Source organism: Maylandia zebra, linkage group LG2 (genome assembly GCF_041146795.1).
Source record: "Maylandia zebra isolate NMK-2024a linkage group LG2, Mzebra_GT3a, whole genome shotgun sequence".
In the NCBI taxonomy this organism is placed as follows: Eukaryota; Metazoa; Chordata; class Actinopteri; order Cichliformes; family Cichlidae; genus Maylandia; species Maylandia zebra.
The window spans coordinates 14,333,504-14,356,723 of NC_135168.1; the positions used below are offsets into that span (position 1 = coordinate 14,333,504).

The 23,220-nt window shown below is 42.8% G+C and overlaps 1 protein-coding gene across 1 annotated transcript in view; it reads left to right on the forward strand.

Annotated features, from left to right (window-relative positions):
- The window catches only part of LOC143420853 (uncharacterized), a 31,233-nt gene extending 23,560 nt beyond the window's left edge, over positions 1-7,673 (forward strand). The window contains exon 4 of the mRNA XM_076889291.1: positions 5,915-7,673. Coding sequence (XP_076745406.1) covers positions 5,915-6,607 — 693 coding nt within the window. The 3' untranslated portion in view covers positions 6,608-7,673. The remainder of the gene's footprint in view (positions 1-5,914) is intronic.
- The last annotated feature ends 15,547 nt before the right edge of the window (positions 7,674-23,220 follow it).

Genomic DNA, 23,220 nt, shown 5'->3' on the forward strand with positions numbered 1-23,220 from the left:
ATGGGGAGAACTGTAGATTTTGGCCAGTTAATTGAATAATCTGAAACTCTTGAAAACCAGTTTATTAGAGTAATTACCTCAGAGAGGTTGGTTTGTGTGTTTTGCAGAAAAAGCAACACATCATCCGCATAGAGACTGATTTTATGTTCTATGTTCTTACATTTTATGCCCTTAATTGTTGTAGCCTGTCTAAATGCTGCTGCTAGAGGTTCGATAAAAATTGCAAAAAGTGAAGGAGAGAGTGGGCATCCCTGTCTGGTGCCCCTCAGGAGACAGAAGCTGGAGGATGTCTGGTCATTTGTTCTGATACGAGCTGTTGGGGAATTGTATAATATTCTTATCCAGTTTATGAAAGAGTTTCCAAAACCAAATTTGTGTAAAGTTGCGAATAAAAATTTCCAGTTAACTCTGTCAAATGCTTTTTCTGCATCTAGAGATAATATTATGGTTTCGATGTTTTTATTGTATGAGTAGTCTATTAAATTAAGTAATCTACGAGTGTTTGTTGAGGAGTGCCGACCTTTTATGAAACCAGTTTGGTCAGGATGAATTAAGAGGGGGGTTATTTTCTCTAATCTCTTTGAGAGAGCTTTGCAGATTATTTTAAGGTCTACATTTAAAAGAGAAATTGGACGATAGCTTGAGGGAAATAAAGGGTCTTTGCCTGGTTTTAGCAGGAGACTAATGTTGGCAGAATTCATGTTTGGTGGTAGTCTGCCATTTTCCTCGATTTCCTGCAACATTCCGTGGAATACTGGTGCCAGAATTGTCCAGAATTCTTTGTAGAATTCTGCAGGGAAGCCGTCTGGACCTGGAGCCTTATTATTGGGCATACTTATCAGGGCTTCCTGGAATTCACTTGGCGTCAGTGGCGAATCCAGTTCCATTGCTTGACTGTCTAGTAATTTTGGAAGAGTAAAGTTGTCAAGAAACAGGTCAATTTCATTTTTAGATGGGTTTATTTGTGGTGAGTATAAAGTTTCATAGAAATCCCTAAAAATGTTGTTTATTCTTCCAGGGTCATATATTGTGTTCCCCGATAAATCTTTAGCAGCACATATAGTTGTTTTTTTCTTTCTTTATTTTTAACTGGTTAGCTAGAAATCAACCTGATTTGTTACTGTGTTCAAAATTCTGCAAGCGAAGTCTTTGTATAAGGAATTGTGTGTGTTTTTTTTTTTTTTATTAATAGTTTCATTTAATTCTAGTTTTGTCTTGCGTATTTTGTTCAATGTTTCCTGATCTTGGTCGCACGCGTAGGCTTCTTCTAGTGATTTGATGGTTTTTTTCTAATTCCTGAATATTTTTGTTTTCTTCTTTCTTTTTGTGTGATGAGAAAGAAATTATTTTACCTCTCATCACAGCTTTCCCTGCTTCCCATAGAACAGAAGCAGATATTCCGGGAGTGTCATTAAAGTCTAAATATGAAGTCCATTCCTTTTTAAAATATTTAATAAAGTCTTCATCTTTAAGCAGTGATGTATTAAATCTCCAGTTTTTACTTGGCGTAGTATTATTCTTGTGCATTAGTGTTAAAGATACAGAAGCATGGTCGCTGACAGCTATAGGATGAATCTCAGTGTCTGAAATGTCGCTCAGCAGTGAGCTGCTGACCAAAAAATAATCCAGACGAGAGTAAGAGTGATGAACATGCAAGAAAAAAGTATATTCCTTACTGTTGGGGGGAAGGGAGCGCCATGCATCGCGAAGGCCAAAGTCGCTCATATACTGTTTGATTATATTTGTGGATTGCCAATTGCGCTGAGTTCCTGTTGTGTTGAGCCTATCCATTTCTTCATTTAGTCCAAGGTTGAGGTCACCGCCAAGAATGAGTGCGCAATCGAGGTGTTCAGAGAGTGTACTAAAAAATCCGTGGAAGAATGAGGGTTCATCAACATTTGGACCATATATACTTACAATACATAGTTTTTTGTTCAATATTGATAGTTTAATAATTAGAAATCTACCCTCTGGATCTATAACTGTATCGAGTACTGTAAAATTAACATTTTTATGTATTAAAATTGCTACTCCCCGTTGTCTAGAATTATAACAGGCTGCAAACACGTTAGGAAACTCAGGTGTTTTAAGTTCGTTTAAACCTGTGACAGGTCTGTGAGTTTCTTGTAATAAAACAACATCTGCCTGTAGTTTTTTAAGCTGGTTAAATATCTTTAACCTCTTTCCTCTGGTGCCAGCTCCATTTACATTCCATGTGACAAACCTCAGCATGCCCATAATTGTGTGTGTATGTCTAATGATGTACGCTGGGTGTTTTGTTTAGACAGGTGGAGAGAGTGTGGAAACATCCCTTGTTTGTAAATAGAAAGAGAAAAAGAAGTGTGGTGAGAGACTCCATAAGTCTGACTATGTGTGTGAATATTCACTAATATGAACAAGCGTGGCTTGTGTTATGTGTCCTGCAAGTCTGTGCGTGCTGTGAGGCTGTTGTGAATGTGCTGCCGTTGAGCGGATGTGTTTGCGTGATCGTGGTGTGAAAATATGGAGAAATAGAGGGTGTTGTTTGTAGGTGAGTGGGGAAGTAGGTGAACACAGCAGTGAAAGACAAGAGAAAGAAAGAAACCACATGAACTGTGAGCAACAACAAAAAAAGGAAACGAAACAGAAACATTCCAATTAAAGTAATGACGGAGGGTGACGGTGTTATATCTGCTATGACATCCTACTGATATTACTAGGTTAAACCCATTTTAGAGGAGAAAGTGTGAATGAATAAGAAAAGAGTGTAGCGGGTTCTTATCTGGAATCAATCAATCAATCAAGCTTTTATTCGTCACATGCAGGTTGCCCTGCAGTGAAATGGGACCCCCCCCCCCGACCGTACATATATAACACAAACATTACATGGGGATACAGGTCGGAGATTGGTAGAATCAGAAAAACATTGAAATATACACTACAGTGGGGAAAGTACAAGAGGAAAAAAAGAGACCCCTACTCATGCTATGATTCCATGGTAGGACAGCATGAGAACAGGAAACAAAAAAACTCCTCTGCACAAAAAGCACATAAATGTCCACAGCACAACATTGTGAAGACATGACAAGCCACAGGGGTGGGAGGGGGGTGAGGGGTAATCCGAAGCGAACACAGCAGCCGCCCCGCACAGCGCTACCATTCCAGCGCGGCACGCAGACCCGCCGTGTTCCCTCGCAGGAAACAAGCATCGAAGGCGTTGGGAAGGGAGGGGGGATGAGTGCGTGCTTATCAGTGTAAGTGTATGTGTGTGCGTGTCCATAGTTCAGCTGAGACAGTGTCCTTCGGCCTATCAGGCTAAGTAAACAGTCCTCCAGCCGATCCAGGTGTCCTTCATGGGATGGGAAGAATAGTCATCACACAGTCGTTATCAGGGAGTTGTTTTGGTGGGCTCCAGCCTTGGGCCTGAGCAGCTGGCGCCGTGGTGTCCAAATGTAGAATATTGTTGATTTCTCCTTTATGCGAGCAGCGAATTTAGCACTCTGACACTGGGGCCTCGATTTCCCGTTGGAGAGCCGCGAGCCTCCCCATGATGGTATCAAGCTTCTGTTCCGTGGTGTTCTCGTTCTTTTGGTTCTGAGACCCCACAGCTGCAGTGAACCGTTCTGCGATGTTATCCAACTTTCGCTCAAGGGTGTTATTGTGAGCAGGCCCCTCTCTGATGTATCCCATCATACGCTCAATGGTGTTAGTTTGAGTCTTCACGGCAGCTGTAAGCGTCTCCAAGGTGTTAACCATGCTGCGTTCGGTGTGGGAGGCCGCGCCTCGTCCCATCGCTTCAATTCCAGCGGTCAGCTTAGGGGGGGTTTGAACAGCTGATTCCGCTCTCTTATTTCTCCGATAAGTCAGGGCCAAGCCAGCTCCGATCAGCAAGAACCCTGTTATCATGGTTCCGAATAGGTAAATATCCTCAGCGTCCTCGATAGACAGTCCCGCCAGGCACAAGATCCTCCAGGTCTGCCACCCATCCATCGTGTATCCGGCAGGGAAAGTCCCTCCAGGGCACTCGGGCTCTCCCGAGCCCAGACTTCTCGTTGAGAAGAGGGTGTCAATAGCATTCAGAGACCAGTTGATCAAATCCATAATTCTCTGTTAGGTTTTAGAGAACGACAGTGAGAGACTGTTCGAGGGAAAAATAGTGCACACGAGACAAGACAGGACACAAGAGGCTAAGCAGGGAAGATAAGGGGAAGGAGGAGAGGAGAAAAGTGCGACCGCCTTCACCGAGAGCCAAGAAAGAGAGTCAATATAACCACGGTGTGGTGCCGGGGTCGGTAGAGCTGTCCGTCCACGGCGATGACAGCACGGGAGCCTTTCTGGATGAAGCTACGTCGAACTGGGAACAGGACCTTGCATCGTTCCAGGATCTCTTTGGGGAACTGGTCGTTCACGCTGGTCCGTTCCTTTCAGCTCTCTGCCGCAACTCTTCACCTGTTCCTTCTGTTTGAATTGACCGAATTTGGCCACAATAGGCCGTGGTCTCCCGGTCCGCGACCTCACGCCCCCCAAGCGATGTACTCTATGGAAGTCGATGTTCTTTACAGTGTCCTCCGGCAGCTTCAGGTGGATTTTAATGAAGCTGTTCACCGTTGCCTCCGCGTCCTCTCCGGCAGATTCTGGAATACCAGAAAACACAAGACTATCTCTCATGCTACGGGCTTGTAGATCGATAACGGACTCTTTTATTTTTTTATTTTCAATGTTCAGCTGGGTCACGTTATCGGTGAGAGATTTGACCAACTCCCGTAGAGTGGTATTTTCAGCGGCAAGCGTTTCCACCTGCTGCTGGCTGAATTCCAGGGATTCTCTCAGAGATTTAAATTCCCGGTGTAAAATCTCCACCAGGGACAGCCTCGCATTGAAACTGGACAATCGCTTGTCGATTGACTCCAGGATGTCTACGATGTCTTTGCCGGCGGGCAATGTTGTACCGGGGGAGTCTGCCGGGCGACATCTCTTCGATGACGGCGTCTCAATTTTGGTCGGGGAGGATGCACTGAGGGCCTTCTTCATTACTAAATCTTGAAAACAGCGGTCGATGTAATCTTGGAGAGAGTCTAAACACCCCCCGTTGTCCTCCAGGGTGTTAGAGATGATAGAACAGATGTTGTTAGTTATATGACAATTGATTAGTATATTTGGTAATACTGAAGCTTGAAAAACCTTTGTTAAACTCTATGCTACCATTTGCTTTTTTTTTTTTTTCCGCCAATTTTCCGGCGTCTGACGTCACCTACAACATGGGTCGCTTACCTTACTCGTCACTTCCGTCACTTACTTTCCAAACGCCAGATCTGAATGAGGGTGGGGGAGGTTCAATTTGCCATGTTGCAAGGAGAGCTTAACTTCTGTCTCCCTGCACTCTTCATTCTGGCAATGCTGTCTGTGTTGAACGCTCAGTGGATCTGCGTTCGACAGTGCAGCCTAGGCGGAGTAGTCGAAAGCAGATTCACTGAGCGCTCAACACAGACAGCATCGTCAGACGGAAAGTTGATAAAATAAATTACAAATGTTGTATTGTTCGATACATATGCGTACGAACCAAAACCACTGTATCGAACGGTTCAATATCGATGCGAGTATCGTTGCACCCCTAGTATTTATATTGTTATCTTGTCATTTTAGCCTGACTGTTTGGAACAACTCTGCTCATTAAACTGTGTTAGCATGTTAGCAATTCTACTGCATGGAAAAGCAGCTCTGAGTGATTATTCAGATTTTCCTTTCAGTTATGATTTTAGTATTACTGTAGTATTATGGTGGTAGTATTGTAGTTATTGCAGCCCAGTAAACTGAGTGTGTTAACTGAAACAGTCAAATGTAGTTGGACGTCTGCAGAGATGCTCTTTATTTCAGGCGACGTTCAGGATACAAATGTTGAAGGACTGACTTACACTGTCTTTGTGTCTTTGTTTAGAAGCAGAGCGACACAGATGGATCCAGTTCTCAACCCTGTCATCACTGTGGTGGTGGGAAAGACTTTCATTGTGACCTCTGTGGAAAAACTTTCAGTCGGCAAAAGACCCTAAAAGTACATCAACATAGACACACTGGAGACAAACTGAAATACTGCAAAGAATGTGGGAGAAGCTTCACCACACCAAGTGATTTAAAACGACATGAACTGATTCACAGTGGGGTTAAAAAGCACCTCTGTGATCAGTGTGGGTCATCCTTCACCACTGCAAGGGACCTTAAATCACACAAACGAGTCCACACAGGAGAGAAACCACACAAGTGCAGACACTGTGAGAGAAGCTTCTCATATTTACAAAGTCGTAACATTCATGAACGTGCACACATGGAAGGAAACTACAGCTGTGACCAGTGTGACAAGAGCTTCAGGAATCTCAGTTCATACTCTGCACACAAACGATCCCACGTTACTAATAAACTGTTTCACTGTTACCAATGTGCCCAAACATTCACCTCATTGTCTGCTCTGTGCAAACATCAGCGCGATCACTCAGGGCTGAAATCACTCCCATCACTGGATCACAGTGAATCTGAAGACACAGAAAGATCCTCTGGTTTCTGTGTCAGACTCAAAAAGCTTGAGATCAGGCTCCACAGAGTTCAGATAGAATCATTTAAACTTGTGTTGAACTGAACTGGTTGCTGGGCTGAACTTCTACATAATACAGATCTACATGGGATCTTCTTTTGTTTTTTACTGAGTCAGTTTTGTCCTTTTTTGTCTGTCCTGGTTTTGCTCGTCTGTAAATGATTGAAACTCAGTCAAATAGTTCATTGTTCTCCAGCAAAACGTTTTGGAAACTCATGTTTAACCTTTAAAACTCTGACATGTTTTAGCACACAAGGCTTCATCGGGGAGTTCACTCATGATTGGACCATGAGAATAAAGGTTTTTAGTGGTTTTATTATAAAGGTTTTATTATTATATAACAATGTTAATAATAATATCAATAACATTGAGGCACATTGTGTGGAGGAGGTTCAGTCATATCCTGATCATCCAGACAGATTTGATGGTTTTTATCCTCACCTGCTGTGTAGAAATGGTCTGACTGGTCGCTGTTACTGGGAGGTCGAGTGGAGAGGAAGAGTTTATATATCAGTGAGTTACAGAAGCATCAGAAGGAAAGGAGGCAGAGACTGTGTGTTTGGAAACAATGATCAGTCCTGGAGTCTGAGCTGCTCTGATGATGGTCCTCGTTCTGTCTGTCACAATAATATAAAAACATCCATCTCCTCCTCCTCCTCCTCTGTCTCTAACAGAGCAGCAGTGTATGTGGACTGTCCTGCTGGCACTCTGTCCTTCTACAGAGTCTCCTCTGACACTCTGATCCACCTCCACACCTTCAACACCACATTCACTCAAACTCTTTATCCTGGGTTTATGGTCTGGTCTGGTTCCTCAGTGTCCCTGTGCTGAGTGGAGTGTAAAGAGTGTCTCCTGTTACAGAAACACTCTGACTGTTGAACAGATAGTTCAGTCTGTACATGTCTGTCTCTTTCACTCACAAACATGTTTTCAGATTCATGGATTCAATCAGTTGATGTTTGAAACTCTTCTAAATGATTCCTTGTAAACTTCTTCCTCTTCAGTCACAAACAAACAGGAAGTGATGTCACATGTGTTCCTGTCCACACAGCAGAATGAGTCTATTGCTGACAGTGATGTACAAACAGAGTGAGCATTTCTGAGGCCCAAAATAAACTGAGTAGTTCACTGAATGAACAATGGACTGTGAGCTCAGTTCCTTCATCATTAGTATGGATTATATATGTATATGTATTATATTAGTATCATATATATCAGGTGCTGCTGCTTTCAGTCATTGTGCAAATGTGCTGTTTGTAAGCTTGTAAAGCTGCAGTCAGCTGAGACTGAAGAAGTCACCTGATCAGTGAGCAAACGTTTCTGAAAACGTCCAGATGAACAGAATCAACCTTTTGGGATCAGCCAGCAATGCAGCATCATTGTTGTTCAGCTTCAGAGGTTTGCAGGAATGAACTGATGACCAGAAACAGCTGCAAAGTCCAAGAAAATACCAGCTGGAGTTCAGCTGCATTTGAAGAAGTCAAAGAAAAGTAAGGATGGCAAAGGGCGACGTTTTCTTCCAAAGAGCTGCAAACATGGTCGACGCCTCATTAGAAGAATCATCTGGACATTTGTGAGGAACTCTAACCAAGAAAGCAACGTCACACAGATCCAACAGACAGTTTCCATGACTGCAAGTGTTGAGTGGAAAAATGCTACATTGCATTATTGCATCCTCTCACCACAGGAGGCGCTGTTGGCACCACTGATTGCTGATCAGCTGTTCTCTGATGATCTGATTGATACTGTGAATAACGGGACTCACTGAACTCTGTGACACAGTGAAGATTACAGAGTTTAACTTCAACATCTGACTGACGTCACACAGACAGAAGGATGAACCAGTGAGGCACAGAACACAGTTACTGGAGATACTGGATCAGCTCCATGTGAACCTCTGATGGAGAAGCTGCTGAGCCAGAGAAACATCAGGACATGACAGCAGCTGCACTTATCTAACAACATGTAGCAGAGCTGATCTATGTTAGAGGATCTATCACAGCAGCTGAAGCCAAAGTCCAACACTGGATACCAGCTGAGCCTGTGCTGAGTGTAGTGTTACAGGAAAAGGGCAGAAACACTGGTAGCTCCCAGTGATGCTGACTGGGGCACAGAGCTGAATGATGCAGCATCAGGACACTGTTTCAGTCTGACTGACAGAGAAACCTGTAGCTGTATCTACATGTGAGGCAGAGGCCACACAAGCAGCTTTCTATGTTTCACAGTGACTGAGATCTTCAGTGGGGGTGGACATGCTCCTGTACAGACCTCTGAGGAGAACCAAGGTGCAGTCAAAGAGTCCAGTCTGTCCTCACAGATGTGAACATGTGCTTTCATCAGGTCTGCTGTCAGCTAGCAGGCTCACATCAGAATCACTGTTCCTGAAAAACACAGTCTGTGTGACATCATCAGTCAGCTGATGGTCCCAGATCTGAATGGTTTCTGTCTCTACTGAGGAAGTCAGAGAATATCACTGAGGTGTGGATCAGGTCTGAGTGAGCTGTGGAGGGACAGCTTTAAACAGTCCACAGGTCTCACGTCCTGCTCAGTCTGCTAGCAGATACCTCGTATTGTTCCAGATGTGCTGACATCAGCAGCAGCACAGCTGTGTGATACCATGAATCTCAGTTATTGATCCAACACACAGTAAATACAAAGATCAGGATTTCTGAGAGTAATCATTATGAGTCTGAACACATGATCACTGAATGTTAGTCTCCACAATAATAAGCTAACACAAGCAAACACAGCTTTCAGCTCTTATTTTGAAACTGGCTTATTTAGAGAGCTGTGATGTGAGCGTGCCTGGCTCTGAGGCACTTGGGTCAGCCTCTGTTGTTTAGAAGTGTTACAGACTGTGAATGACACAGACCTGTCAGTTTCCATGTTTGTCTGTAACACAGCTCAGGGCTCCATGCTGAACGCATCCATCCAGTGTTATTGATCCAGGACTGATACCAGCATTGGGATCAATACTACAACACACAATCACATGTGTCCACGTGATGTGTTTGACCAGCTTTATTCATTAATGACCAATCAGCTTATTTACTGCATCTGAGTCCAGCTTCATTTAAATGATCCAACCATGAAAATGACATCAGTCCTACAGAAGCACTTCATGCTAACAGGAAGTCATTGATTAAGGTGGAATAACACAGAGACACAACCACTCACAGCTAACCTGACCCCACTAACTGCATGTGTTTGGACTGTGGGTGGAAGCCGGAGTACCGGAGAGGACGCACACAAACACGGGAGAACATGAAGCTCTGAAACAAAGATGGTGGATTTGACCTCAGGACCAGGCGGGGTTACGGGGGTCATGACCCCCCAATAATAGATCCAGCTACACTGAAACTGTCAATTTCATTTACTTTTCCTGTTTTAAAGCTATCAGGCTGCTTTGTGGCTCACTCAATACTAAACTAAGATACTTTCAGTGTGAATCATTTGCAGGAACACAGGCAGGATTTAAAGTGCAGAACTTTACAGTCTCTGTCTCAAAGTTGGTCTAAACATGCTAACAGCTCTTTGTTTTTTTCAGTTTTCACTGGTTTGATGTAATGAAAGAAATTTTAAAGAAGCAGACGATTGTTGTTATTTTAGTTCTATAGTTTCATAAATCGTGGTGTGGATCTAAGTCAACATTCAGAATAAATAAGATAATACAGCACTTTGATGGTTGCCTTTGTATTTTCCCAGCAGTGCTCAGGTTGGTTCTCGGCTACATTTACATACAGATGTTAATGTGTTCAGCAGCTGGACTCATCTGAGGAAGGAACATTGGAAAGGTGCTCAGTGCACAACTGCATCACTAATTTTATGTAAGACCCTGTGTTTTATTGTATTTATATATTTGTAACATTTGACTCAAACACTTTTGGGAAGGATGAAAATGTTTTCAGGAGGAAGTTTTTCCTTCTGTCCGACTGCAGTACACACAACACTGCATCTCCCCCCATTATCACACTTCCTCAGGCTGGTGATGAGCGCCCCCTGGTGTCACAGTGTTGATGACGTCATGCACAGTGAAACATAAACAGTGTCTGTTAATAAAAAATCATGTGTCCATTTTCATGTTTGCATCATGTTTCTGTAAAATCATCAGCTGTTTCTGAACCTTCTTCATTGTTTGACTCATTCCAACAGCTGTGAGCTGTGATGGAGTCAGAGCAGCTTCATCACTGATGTTCAGGTGAAGCTGAACTTAATAAACTGTAGAAATGATCAGGATTCAGGCTGGATGTGTAAAACACTTCTGTGTGAGGTCGCAGTGCTTCATATGTGTGTGTGGGCTGAAGCACACACGTGTGAGTCCTCAGAGGTTTCACACACATCACTGCACACACTTATAATCCTAGTTTAAGCTTGTGGATCATATCGGACACATCAGCAGCTCTTTGGAGACAAAGATTTGAGATTTAAGATGAGTCATAGTCTTTCTATCCATGGTAGCTTCCACTGCTGAGGCTCGGGAAACATGAAGAGGATAATTAAGAGCAAGCATCAGCTCTGTCTCATCTAACTACACAGTATTATGATCATGCACTTATGTCTCAAACTAAGACACAATGAGACAAAATGAGTTCTGTGAGTCTTTAGATTATCAGTAAATTCTGGTGACAGTTTGACGCTCAGTGGAGCCATTTTTGGTTTGTGATGAGTGTTTTGTGAGCTTCTGTTTTGTGAATCGCTCTTTGTAATTTAGAAGATCGTGCAGAAATGTGCGCGCCCTTATCTGAGAGGACACGGAGAGAGTGTCGCAGACTCGAGGTGAGGAGATAAACCTCGGAGCTGGATGGCCTGCACGTTACCCATGTGCATCTTTTCAGTGACATCAAGTGAACCCATAATAAGCATTTCTATGTCTTAGACATCATGTCCATTTCTAATGAGAGATTATTTTTAAATGAGGGAAACCTGGTCTAACAACACGCTTACAACAGAGCTAAAGGTTCACCACAGTGAGACGGTGGGACTCTGATAAGAACTGAAACACTGTGTATGAACAGCTGAGACAAAACTATATATAAACACTCATTTATTCCAGTTTAGTTTACAATGATTTTAAAGTAATGTGGAACGATTCATGTTCATGAGCTGTTACAAACACAACTATTGATTTGTCTATATATGGTCGGACTACAAGGCTCGTGTTGAGGCTCTTGGAATAATGTGTGAATTACAGCAAGAAATGATGGTTTTCCATTTTACCAAAGTGGAATAAAATCACCACAGCAAAGAAATCATGTTATTGTCTGCAGCTAAAATATATGGTGAACATGGTTTTATAATAATGTGCAAACACAACCTCACTCTGCTCTATACGAGGAGCCAACCACAGCTGTCCGGGTCTTCATCCACCACCTCCACCATCTTTGCTCATCATCATTCACTTAATTGCTGATTGGTTTAAATCAAACTCCATTACAGGTTCAACTCCATCATATAACAGCATGTTGACTTTGGATCTGGTGTGCAGTGCCACCTTAAAAGATGAGGAAACTAAGAGATTACAAAAAAAGAAGTGGAGGAGTTAAAGAGCTGCAGCAGATTAACAGTTTCTGACAGTCATGTGTTAGAAATAGGACGATTAGATGAGCTGAGGGATCCATCTACTGCTCAGTGAAGCCTCATCAGAAACAGTCTCAGTGGAAGGATGGCTCTATTGTTAAGGAAGGACACAGGCAGAAAGACTGGCGTCTGTCACAAAGGAACTGGACTGAAAATCAGCTGCACATATTCATCAGTACGTGCAAACATATTATAGGTGTGGAATTCAGGACAGTACCATCAGAAGTTGATCCACTGTGCAAATGTCTGATTGGCAGTGGCTTCATTTTTCACTATGAACAAACTGCTAATGCAGCATCACAGGACGTCAGCCATGGATTGGCCTCCCCAGACCTCAACATTACTGAAACATCTTAACAGAGGATGGAAACAAAGGGAACCAACATCCAAGAAAAGAGCTGCTGCTGAAAACTTCCTCACAGAAAACACAAACGAGCTTGACTAAGAGACTCCAGGCTGTGCTGAATTATAAAGGTGGACTGACCTCCAGGGTCCTTAGTATCATATAAGCTCAGTTTGTGTCTTATATACTTTCCATTTATATAACAAAATATATAGAAAGGAGGGTGGTTTAAGATGTGTGTAGAGTTTTATTCATTATCTTTAGACAAACAAAGAAAGCACCATCCATTCGTCTCCAGTCTGTATGAAAAACAGGGGAAAGGTCAAATTAAACCTTTGAAATTCCTTTCACAATAAATCCATAAATAAACAAAATAAAACATAGAAAAGTGTTTAAACCCACTTTTCCATAAAGCTGTCAATAGGAAATGTTCCAGTAAACATGTCTGTGTTTCTGCTGTTTTCCTTTCATGCGTCCACAGCTGACAGGTAACCCTATTGGAGTCGCCATAGTGACGGGTGGCGTCTCAGCTTCAGCGTGTTGATGGGCACAGCCATGGTTACCACAGCTGGAGTTGGTATACGGCGAGCTGTGAGAGGACAGAGATGGAGAACGCACATTTAACTCTTTAACAGGAGATACGTTACGACTAACAGACGACTGCTGTCTACATGATGTCTTTGCAGCCCTTATGCTACATGTTACACAACTTTTCTTCATGCCAACAAGACTGAGGTGCCACATAGTCGACACATACAGCTGATTAGGATGCATGTTTTACTGTTGCTATGTTCACATCATCTGCTTGGCTTTATTACTGAAAGCCTGGAGATCCTCTGACGTGTGCATGGCTGATGTGAAGTATGATTAGTCCTACATGACATCAACAACAGAGGCAGTGAAAGCTTTGTTGTTAACAGGTTGTAGGTAAAGTCAAATGTCTACTTCTACACTTGTGTTGGGTAAAGTTCTTCTCACTGCAGCAGATTTATATCTGTGCTTTCACAGGGCGTGATGTGGAGCTCAGCGCTGAGGTGCAGGTCTCCTTGGAGACGGCATCCTGGCTGAAATATTATCATGCTTCCAAAACATTTCAGCTTTTATTTTGAAAGAAACAAGACTTGAAAACCAATCCCCTTCTTCCTCTTTGTCTTTGTTCTTCAGAGGAGTGTCACCTGGACAAACTCAGGGCTGTTCTAGAGCCTTTCTTATTATTTGACTCCATAGAAATAAAACTGAATGGAATCAAACAAAAACTCCCAAACAGCTAAAACACTTTGCTTTATTCTCTTTTTTAACAAATACGTTGAAGTCCATCCATAACAACACAGCTGAGATCTCCTTTGTAATCAAGTGTTTACATCCTTTGTACAGATCTGCATACAAAACAATCATTTACGTCCCACAGAAGTCTAGTTACACGTAACTCTACAAGAACTGGTGAATGACAGAAACATGAGACACATGATCACAGGTGATAACAAAAAGAGAAAGAATTCATGTGTTAGTGATGTTTTTCAGCCCTGATGGCTCATGTTGGAGAAACAAGCTGAGGTACGTGGAAAGTTCACACACACAAGTGGGCGTGAGCGCACACACAGAGAGAAACACAACTGAAGCATCTGTTTGCTGTTTCTGCTTTCATCATCTCTGCTGCTGTGTCAGGCTGGGGTCTCTCAGTGACGTGGTTGAGGTGAAGTATGACGAGTATCCCTGATTCAGTCCATCGAGACAAAGGGCAAAGAAAGCTGTTGTTAACAAACTCTATGGTGATGTGGCGTTTAGCTCTGACTCTACGCTCTGCTGAATCCTTTGAACCTGCTGATCAGTAAAGCTCTACGTGCTGCAGCAGATTGACCTCATCTGTGTTCACAGGTGTGGACCTCAGCGCTGAGGTGCAGGAGACTTTCATTCAGTTCTCCCTGCAAACAGCATCCAGCCTGGAAATACTGTCATCTTTCCCACAAATGGTGCTCTTATCTCAGAGAAGAAGTCTGATGTAAATAACTGCAATCAACAGTGATGTTCTGCACAGATCACTTTTCCATTTTGCTCTCTAGATGAGTCCCAGCTGCCTGACCTTGTGTCCAGGTGATCGTCTCACTGAGGAGCTTTTGTTCTGAAAATCTCACGTCCATCACCTGTTTCCTTTTTACTATCTCTGCTCTTTCTTTATTCACAATGCTCATAATATCACACAATTATATTCATCACCTGCATGTTTTTATCCAGCTGCTGTTAGAACCAAACAAATAAAAAGGATGAAAAGCCTGAAATCCTTTGATTTATTACATTTGAAACAAATATGAGAGCATCCCTAACAGCACAGCTGAGACCTTTGTTTTAATCAAGCCTTTGTATCGACACACTTGTAAAGATTCATATACAAAACATAATAGAATAAATCAATATAAAATACACATAATCACAAAAATGCAGCCATGTTGTGAGTTTGCATCTAAAAACATGCATGTTTCCCTTTGTACAGGCAGATTTACAGCAGACAAAGCAACACGCTGATCGACTTTGACCGCTGCAAAAACAAAATACCCACCAAGTCTGAAGTCGATCAGAGGAACTGTTGACAGACTGACAGACAAACAGATGCTTGATTCATTAGTGCGATTAAATGTTCTTCTTTAGCAGCATCACTTCATGTGTTTGTGTTCCAGGAATAAAGGTCTGTTTAAACTGGACGTCTCCTCAGCATCACTCGTGCTGTCGTGGTTTCAAAGCTGTGCAGAAAGAATCTGAGGGATGATACAGAGGTGACCAAAGTTACAAACATCCAGCTGTGCTGCAAATGTTTGCAGAGCTCCAAACTCTTTGGCTTTCTGCAGAGCAAGTATGGAAGAAGCACCTGAGCTAACTTCAGTTTAGACGATATGAGGAAAAATGCTGCTTCCCAAAGTTTCCTACAAGTATCCAGTTTATATTTAGAGAAGCGAAGGCTCTTTATCCTGACAACTACTCCCTGGTGGATCCCTGTCCTGTGACAGCAGCAAAGACTGTGTATCAGTATCATCAAAGCCACTTCAATAACCAGTGTTTAAAGCTCTCTAGCAGATGGACTTCAGTGGCAGCAGCCTGTCTGCTGTATACAGAAGGTTCTCTGATGAAGCACACAGCAGATGCTGCACTACAACAGCAGCAGCAGCTCAGCTTCAGTTTGCTTCGACGCCCTTTTTGACCTGTGAAACAGCAGAAAATGAAACATTCAACACCCGTTTGTTAGCGTGAGCTATTCTGCTGTTTTTCATCATTTCACAGGTGAAATAAAATCACATTTACTTCCTGTAGGAGTGATCGTGTCCAGCCTGACTGAGACCATGTGCTCCATCCTGCACAGGTAATAAACCTCTGACATGAAGGGCTGTCAAGTAGTTTTAGACAAATGGGGGTAAAAGAGACGTTAAAAGCTTAAAGAGAAACTACATTTTCTAAGAACTGTCTGACGTTCACCTCTCACACAGTGGATACGATTCTGCCGCTGCAGGAATAATCTTTGTGGTTATGAAACTGTCCATGTGTTTGCAGAAAATGTCACATGTTCAAAGCCATCCCAGCACCTGGGGTTTGTATAAGTGCAGCTGCTGGTGGGGAGATAGTCTCACTCTTCTATATAAAGAGTCAGCAGGCAGCAGATCTTCATCTGTGATCTCCTCCATCATCACGTCTTCACTCTTCAGCAGCTATGGCTTCACTTCGTGCCCTTCTGGGAGTGGTGCTGTGCTCCTCATGGTTTCTGCTTCTGCCTCAGGCCGACTTTGATTTACAGAGTCATCCATAATATTTTTTATTTTTTATTTTACTGCCCATCTATTTTCATACAAATGTCTCTGTCTTATGGAAAAGGGGTGGAGCTTATCCAACGAGGACAGGCAGGGCCCCCCCAGACAGTTTAGCAGTCTATACAGGAGGCTGACCTTTGCAACATGTACTTCTATAATGACTTCACCATTTAGGTTATTTGGTTATGTTTCACCCTGGATTTTGTGTGATAATATTTATTTTGTCCACTGATTTAAAAACAACAAACTATATGAATATAAAACAGAGTGAACAACAAAACATCAGCTTTGGAAACTTTGATGTAAAATTCTGCAGTTGTTTTCTCAGATATGGCATAAATCAAACTAACATACATCAGTGTGTTATTAATGTGCACACACACACACACACACACACACACACACACACGTGTTACAATAAACAGCTCTTATGCTTCTGTATGATTCTCAGTGCTTTCCATTTGCGTGTCCACAGGTTGCTGTAAGTGGTGCTTGACTGCAGTTTGCTCTCATTTCAAGTGGTTTGCTGTCACAAAGCCAACAGGAAGTCCGGCCATGGTTGAGCCAACTGAAGATGGGTTGAAGGTGGCGTCCTCGTTTCCTCTGTGAGTGCGAGAGGACAGACAAAGCAAACACCGTTTGGACAGCATTAAAATATTTACACTGATGATTAATGTTGTGTCTTTGCACCTGTAGCGATACATGTTGGAAAATGGAGACTTTAGCCACCAAGACTGACGTGCCTGGAAACTTCCCTGTGAGTACGCCCACAAAGACAGGAAACAGTTTAGCCACCGCGGTTAATCCTCCATCATCATCATCCAGTATTTTTCACATCTTTTCTTCTGCTGTTTCCCTTGTTGTCAGTCACGGGGTTTGTGACTGAAATGCGTGTGGTCGACGGGAAGCCTGACGAGTACGGCCTGAATCATTCCATCAACACCGGACGGAGTGAAACCTTTGTTGAAAACAGATTATATGGTAACGTTGCATTTAGCTTCAGTAAACTGTGAAGTTACAGCAGCAGATTTACATCACGTGGCTTCACAGGAAGTAGTCTGGACCTCAGCGCTGAGGTTCAAGCAGCTCTGCTTGCAGACGGCATCCTTCCTGAAAATGTTCTTCATCTTCCTAAAACCAGAACTTTTACATTGGTGCTGAAGTTCTATATAAAAACAGCCTGAAATACAAAGTGATGTTGTGCACTGATTACCTCACACTTTCCATGTTTCCTTCTACAGAGGAGTGTCCGCCTGAGTGTTTTGTCTGATCTGTTGTTGATCGTCTCATTGACACTGCATGCAGATCTGACACCAGGGCTGGACTGGGACAAAAAATGGTCCCGGGCATTTTGACTGGAGACCGGCCCAGCAGGTATTAAAGGAAAAACCATGAAGCCTTTGAATGAAAACAAACGCTGTTGTCACAGTGATGGATGCTGTCTTGTTGGTATACATGCATCAGTCTAATAAACTTAAACCTGCACCATCCTCCCTGTCCTGGTATTCTAAACAGGAAGTAGACTGTTGGTCGAGTTAACCTCCTGAACATCTACAACACACGGTGGAAACCTGACATTAAGACAGAGACTAGAGGTGAGACATGATCATTGCTGATTACTGATGACAGATTTAGATATGTTTTCATAAACCTTTCATTTGCCACATCAATAAACAGCACGGCAGGGCAAAATATGTTTTCTAACATGGCAACCTTTAAAAAGTGAAAGGAGACAGAAAGACAGGTGAGAAAGAATAAAACTCACTTTTTGATGCATTTTACACACAGCACTGGTGCAGAATCTAGAAAATGTGGGAAACACTGGCATCATATGCAGTACTTACTTCTGAAGAAATTATGATGGGACCCTAAAAAATGACTATGTACAATAATGGATTTCTATACATTTTACATCAGATGAAAACGTTTGTTGTAAGATTCAGATAATTATTTATTAAAAGTGAGACATTTTAAATGAGAACCAGAAAGAAAAGTATGTCTTTGTGCCCCCCTCTCCCTGTTAATGCCCTACCTGCCCCCCTGGCAACACTTTGCTAGACCCGCCCCAGCACAGTTACCAGCTGTCAGCTACACAAAAAAGATCCTGGTGTTATTTGTCTCTCAGAAACCGTTCATAACTTCAACTCATTTTTGTTTTGTCATGTTTTGTTCTTTACATTGTCTTTCTTCTATATAATTGTTAAACATTTAATAAATATGTCTACAAAAAGATTTTAAAAATCAGACATTTCACACAGACACCCAAATGATTTCTGACTGATGAAGGGGGCTGAAGGTGCCCTGCTCTTGCCCAGCTTCTGCTGCTCTCTCCCTGCTCACTGTCAGCAGCTGGCAGCCTCGGTCCTGCCTGAGACTCTTCATCTATCAGTGCCAAAGAATATGGGAAATAGCAACGCACAACATGCACATTACAAAACAAGCACATGAATCAGCATTACATTCATTAGTGAAGTGCTGACGTTCGTTCCTAAACTTTGGGCCTTAATTAACATCACTGTGAACTAATGTTTGCTTTGCTTCTTAACCAGTGAAGCAGCGAGGGGCTTTCTGAGGTTCCTGCTCGTAAATGCCCAAAATGAGTCGAGTATTTCTCTGCAACTACAAACTCTGTTTTCATCAGAGGTGTAAATATTACAGCACTGTGTCAGAGTCACTGAGGCTGGAACACAGAAAAAGGAAGTAGATGTATTTATTTTTAGACTTTATTGCCTGGAACCACTTTAAAAATACGCTTTGGGTCACAATTAACTGCAGAAAACCAGGAATCCACATATGAACATTATCTGTGCAGAGATTTATGCTTCTGAAGGTAAACAGTGAAAACTTGCAGCACTAAATGCACAGATAGCCAGGCGTTTCACATTTTGGGACCATCTGCCAGTTTTCATTTCTTAGGTATTGAAGAGCAGAAATGATTGAATTTTATTTACATGCTTCAAAATGTTTGCTTTTGAATATTATTTGAAGAATTACCCACACACTCAGGCACTGTGGGCCTGTTTCCCTTTGCACAACCGAGTGTTGGAAACGGGCCTTTTCTCTTTAAACTCTGAGGGGCTGTAACTTTGGCTTCTATTGGCAGATTTGCATGATTGACCCTCTTTTTAAAATAGTTTTAGCCAAGAGAATCAAGCTAACATCACTGTTTTTACGTCAGCTCACGTCACACGAGCTGTTTCAAGAAAAGTCCTCCTGTCACACAGCAATGCCTACATGAATCACACCACTCTGCTTAAATAATAATAATAATGTTTAGTGAAGCAGGTGAAGCAAAGGGCTGCTTTTAATAGGCTGGGAGACCCAGGTGTGCTGCTTTAGCTGCTGAGCCTCTCATGCTAGCCTCCATCTATAAGCTGGGATCACAGGAGCACTGCAGTCCTGACTAGATCAAGGATTGTTATTCATGCAGGTGACAAAAGTTTACATTCACAGAGTCATAGGATTGAGCCTGGTTTGAAAAGCAGCTGTTTAATGCAGCTGCTTAGAGTTCACACACAGTAGAAGAATCAGACTTGAGTCACATTTCAAACACTGGAAAAATACTCAGCAAGTAACAATGAAAACAGCACAGACTCAGTATATCCTGTTCAGTCCTGTGTTTGATATGAATGTGCTGTTCAGAGAGAATCTCATGTCCTCTTTTACAAAGCCTTTGTTTCATGATGTTTGTGTATAAATGAATGTAGGTGTGTTTCTAAGTGTGAAGGAGCCCTGGGAGAAAAGACTGAAGCTTGTGCCAAAGAACAAACAGGAAAGAAAGATCAGCATTAATGAAGACGAGCACAGAAGGAGCCCAAGCACGTGTTGCTTTTTCAGATTTCTCTAAAAGTGTGTGTTCATTTGTTCCATCCTTCACAACAAACAACAGCTGACAGACACACATGCACTCTGTGTCACTTCACAGGGGCTGATGAAAGTGGACACAGTAAAGGGAGAGCTGGACCTGCTCTACACATCCTGCACTCTGTTAACAGACTTTATTCTGCAGCATCAACAGATAAAAATATATGAAGATATAGAAACGTTTAACATTGTGACTGTTCACATTAGTGAAGCTGTTACTTTGCTGCCAGGTGGGAAAAGAAGCCTAAAGCTGAGTCTGATTAAACATCTGCTGCACCAGAGAGTTTCATGGCCCTGCTTTATCCTGTGCTTGCTGACCACCTCGTCCTGAAACCTCTTCATCATCCTCACAGTGTGTGAAGAAAGAGGGAAGCAGGTGGAAACCATCTGTGCTGCTGTGTTCACTTGTGTGTGTGCGTCTATGGTCATATCTAATGTGGATGTAACCCACATAAAAAGAACTGCGTCTATAACTAAATTGGAATCTTAAATTCCAACCGGAGCGTGTCCGTGAAGGCATCGTGCGTCATGACGCACGCCACGCCGCGAGGCTGCACATGCCTGTTGTGACCAATCACATTCGCGAGGCACCGATATATGCCTTCCGGGTTGTCGCCTCGAAACGACGCGGGGGAGAGGCGTTAGCGGATGGAAGCAACAGGTACGTGGGGCGAGCGCTTTTCGCTGTTTACTATCTTGACTTGTTTTGAATTAATTGTGGATTGCGTTCAACAGTATTTTGATACCGCCGTGGGTAGATGCGTGGGGCTCGTATGTGACATCGCACGTAGTGAATGGTGAGTGAGTCTGAATGTTTGTTTGTATTTGTAACCTGTAACAGTATGCCAGTGCTATTAGCTGATGGGATGGCTGAGGCTTACTGTATTACTACTGCTCTCACTTTATGTGGCTGTAGTTTTGTTATTTGAGATTGTCATTTGTTTTAATTCATTACAATGGTTGGATATGTATTTGTTGTATTTTCTCATGGATTTTATGTGTACACTGGAACTAAAGCTAGCTTGGGAAGTTTAGATGAATTTTGCTAATAGTGGTTTTGTGATTATAGTGCAGGCTAGTGGTGCCCTGGAGAGACCACAGCGACACCACTACTTTGGATGGCGAGCTAGGCCCAACGAGCCAGAACCCCAGCTACAACTTCCTGCGGTCTGGTAGGAGGCTGCTGCGGCCTACACTCTCCCCTCTTGGTTTAGTCCCCTAAATCTCACTTCTGAGATTTCAGCTTTGGAATCTTAGTGCTGATCATCCTACTTCAAATTTCAACCTGTCTAGACTGTCATACGCGTTGGACTTATATCACTCATGAAATAAACTTTATGGACATTGTTGCCAGAGGTTGGACGAGGTTCCTGCACTGCCGTGCAGCGGATATTTTACAAGCTTGAATTGTTTTATTTTTTCCTTGTCTGCAGATTTTGTAAATATTGGTGTTTGGTAGTTGCACTTTGTTTTCACTATAAATAACATTTGTAATCACAATATCTGTGGTTGTACGTTTATTGTACTTCACTCACCTCCTAGAGCCGAATCTGATATCTTCTGAATTAGCCCAACTATTCATAACCAACTTAAATTATTTTAGCTTATGTACTTGCTACATAAGACAAATTAGTGGCGAACCAGCCAGGAGGTTGTGTCAAGTATAATATTGTTGTGTACATTCAGTCTCACTATCTCACCATATTACTATGAACATGGACTTGTTGGAGTCATTAGGTGTTAAAATACCAAACGCGGTGTTGGTCAGTGGCGTCCCCGCATATGTGGTTGAGGAGGTTGAAGATTTTCTTCTCCAGTATGGTGCTATTGAACGCTCCGTGCCAATAAACTCACCCGGTTCTGAGTTTAATAATATGCTCGTTGTTGAGTTTAAAACGGGGTCTGCTTTTGATTTATTGGGTCCGATTCTGCCGTATACATTTAAGCCCTTAAATAATGAATATCATATAAAAAGCTTGTCTAAAATCTATGCGGCTACTGTCGGGTGCACAAAGACTAAGACTTATTTAGCTGACTTAAAACAAGTAGCAAAACTGTCTGGTCAGGATTTTGCTGAAGTTCTCCAAGAACTAATGACCCAAATAAATGGAGCTGTTTCAGAACTGCGCCCAGGAAAACCAGAAGGGCTCAAGCAGGAATGCACTGCCGCATCTGAACACAAAATGGCTGCCACTCCGGATCGACAAACCCACAACATGGCTAGCCCTGTCACTTCTTCAGCTGCCCTACATCCTACAACAACAGAAGGACATTCTATCAGTATGTCTGCGGCTGAGTTGAATCCACCTGAAGTACAGAGGTATGTTGTGGAGCATATAGTAAAGAGCGAAGATGTAAACATACGCTCATCCCATAAGCTGCGCATGTTTTCTGGGAGACTACCACACCCACAGCATGAGGTGGACTATGATACATGGCGCTCTGGAGTGGATCTCATCTTAAAGGATCCAGCCATTTCAGAACTGCGAAGATCCAGACACATCCTTGATAGTCTTTTACCACCTGCAGCGGACATAATCAAGCACCTTAACCCCGACCTACCAGCAGAGACTTATATTCAACATCTTGATTCTGCTTATGGAATTGTACAGGACGGGGAAGAACTTTATGCGAAGTTCATGGACACGCTGCAGAACTCGGGTGAGAAGCCATCCGGCTACCTACAGCGACTTCAGGTGGCCCTGAGTTTAGCTGTCAAGCGGGGAGGAGTCAAGCAGAGTGAAGTGAACAGGCACCTGCTCAGCCAATTCTGTAGGGGATGTTGGGATAGCAATCTTATCTCTGAGCTTCAGCTGAAGCAGAGAAAATCCAACCCACCTTCTTTTGCAGAACTGTTACTCCTATTAAGAACTGAAGAAGACAGAGAAGCTAGCAAAACTCTGAGGATGAAGCAACATTTGGGAACACCAAGACACAGAGTTGCAGCTCAAGCTCAGTTCGCAGTAGAAGAAGAAAAGGGGGTCTGTGCTGCGTTGTCCACTCTCACCCAGCAGATGGCGGAGATACAAAAGCAACTTGCCGCCTTAACTGCCTCCCAGTCTCACCAGTCCTGTACTCTTGTT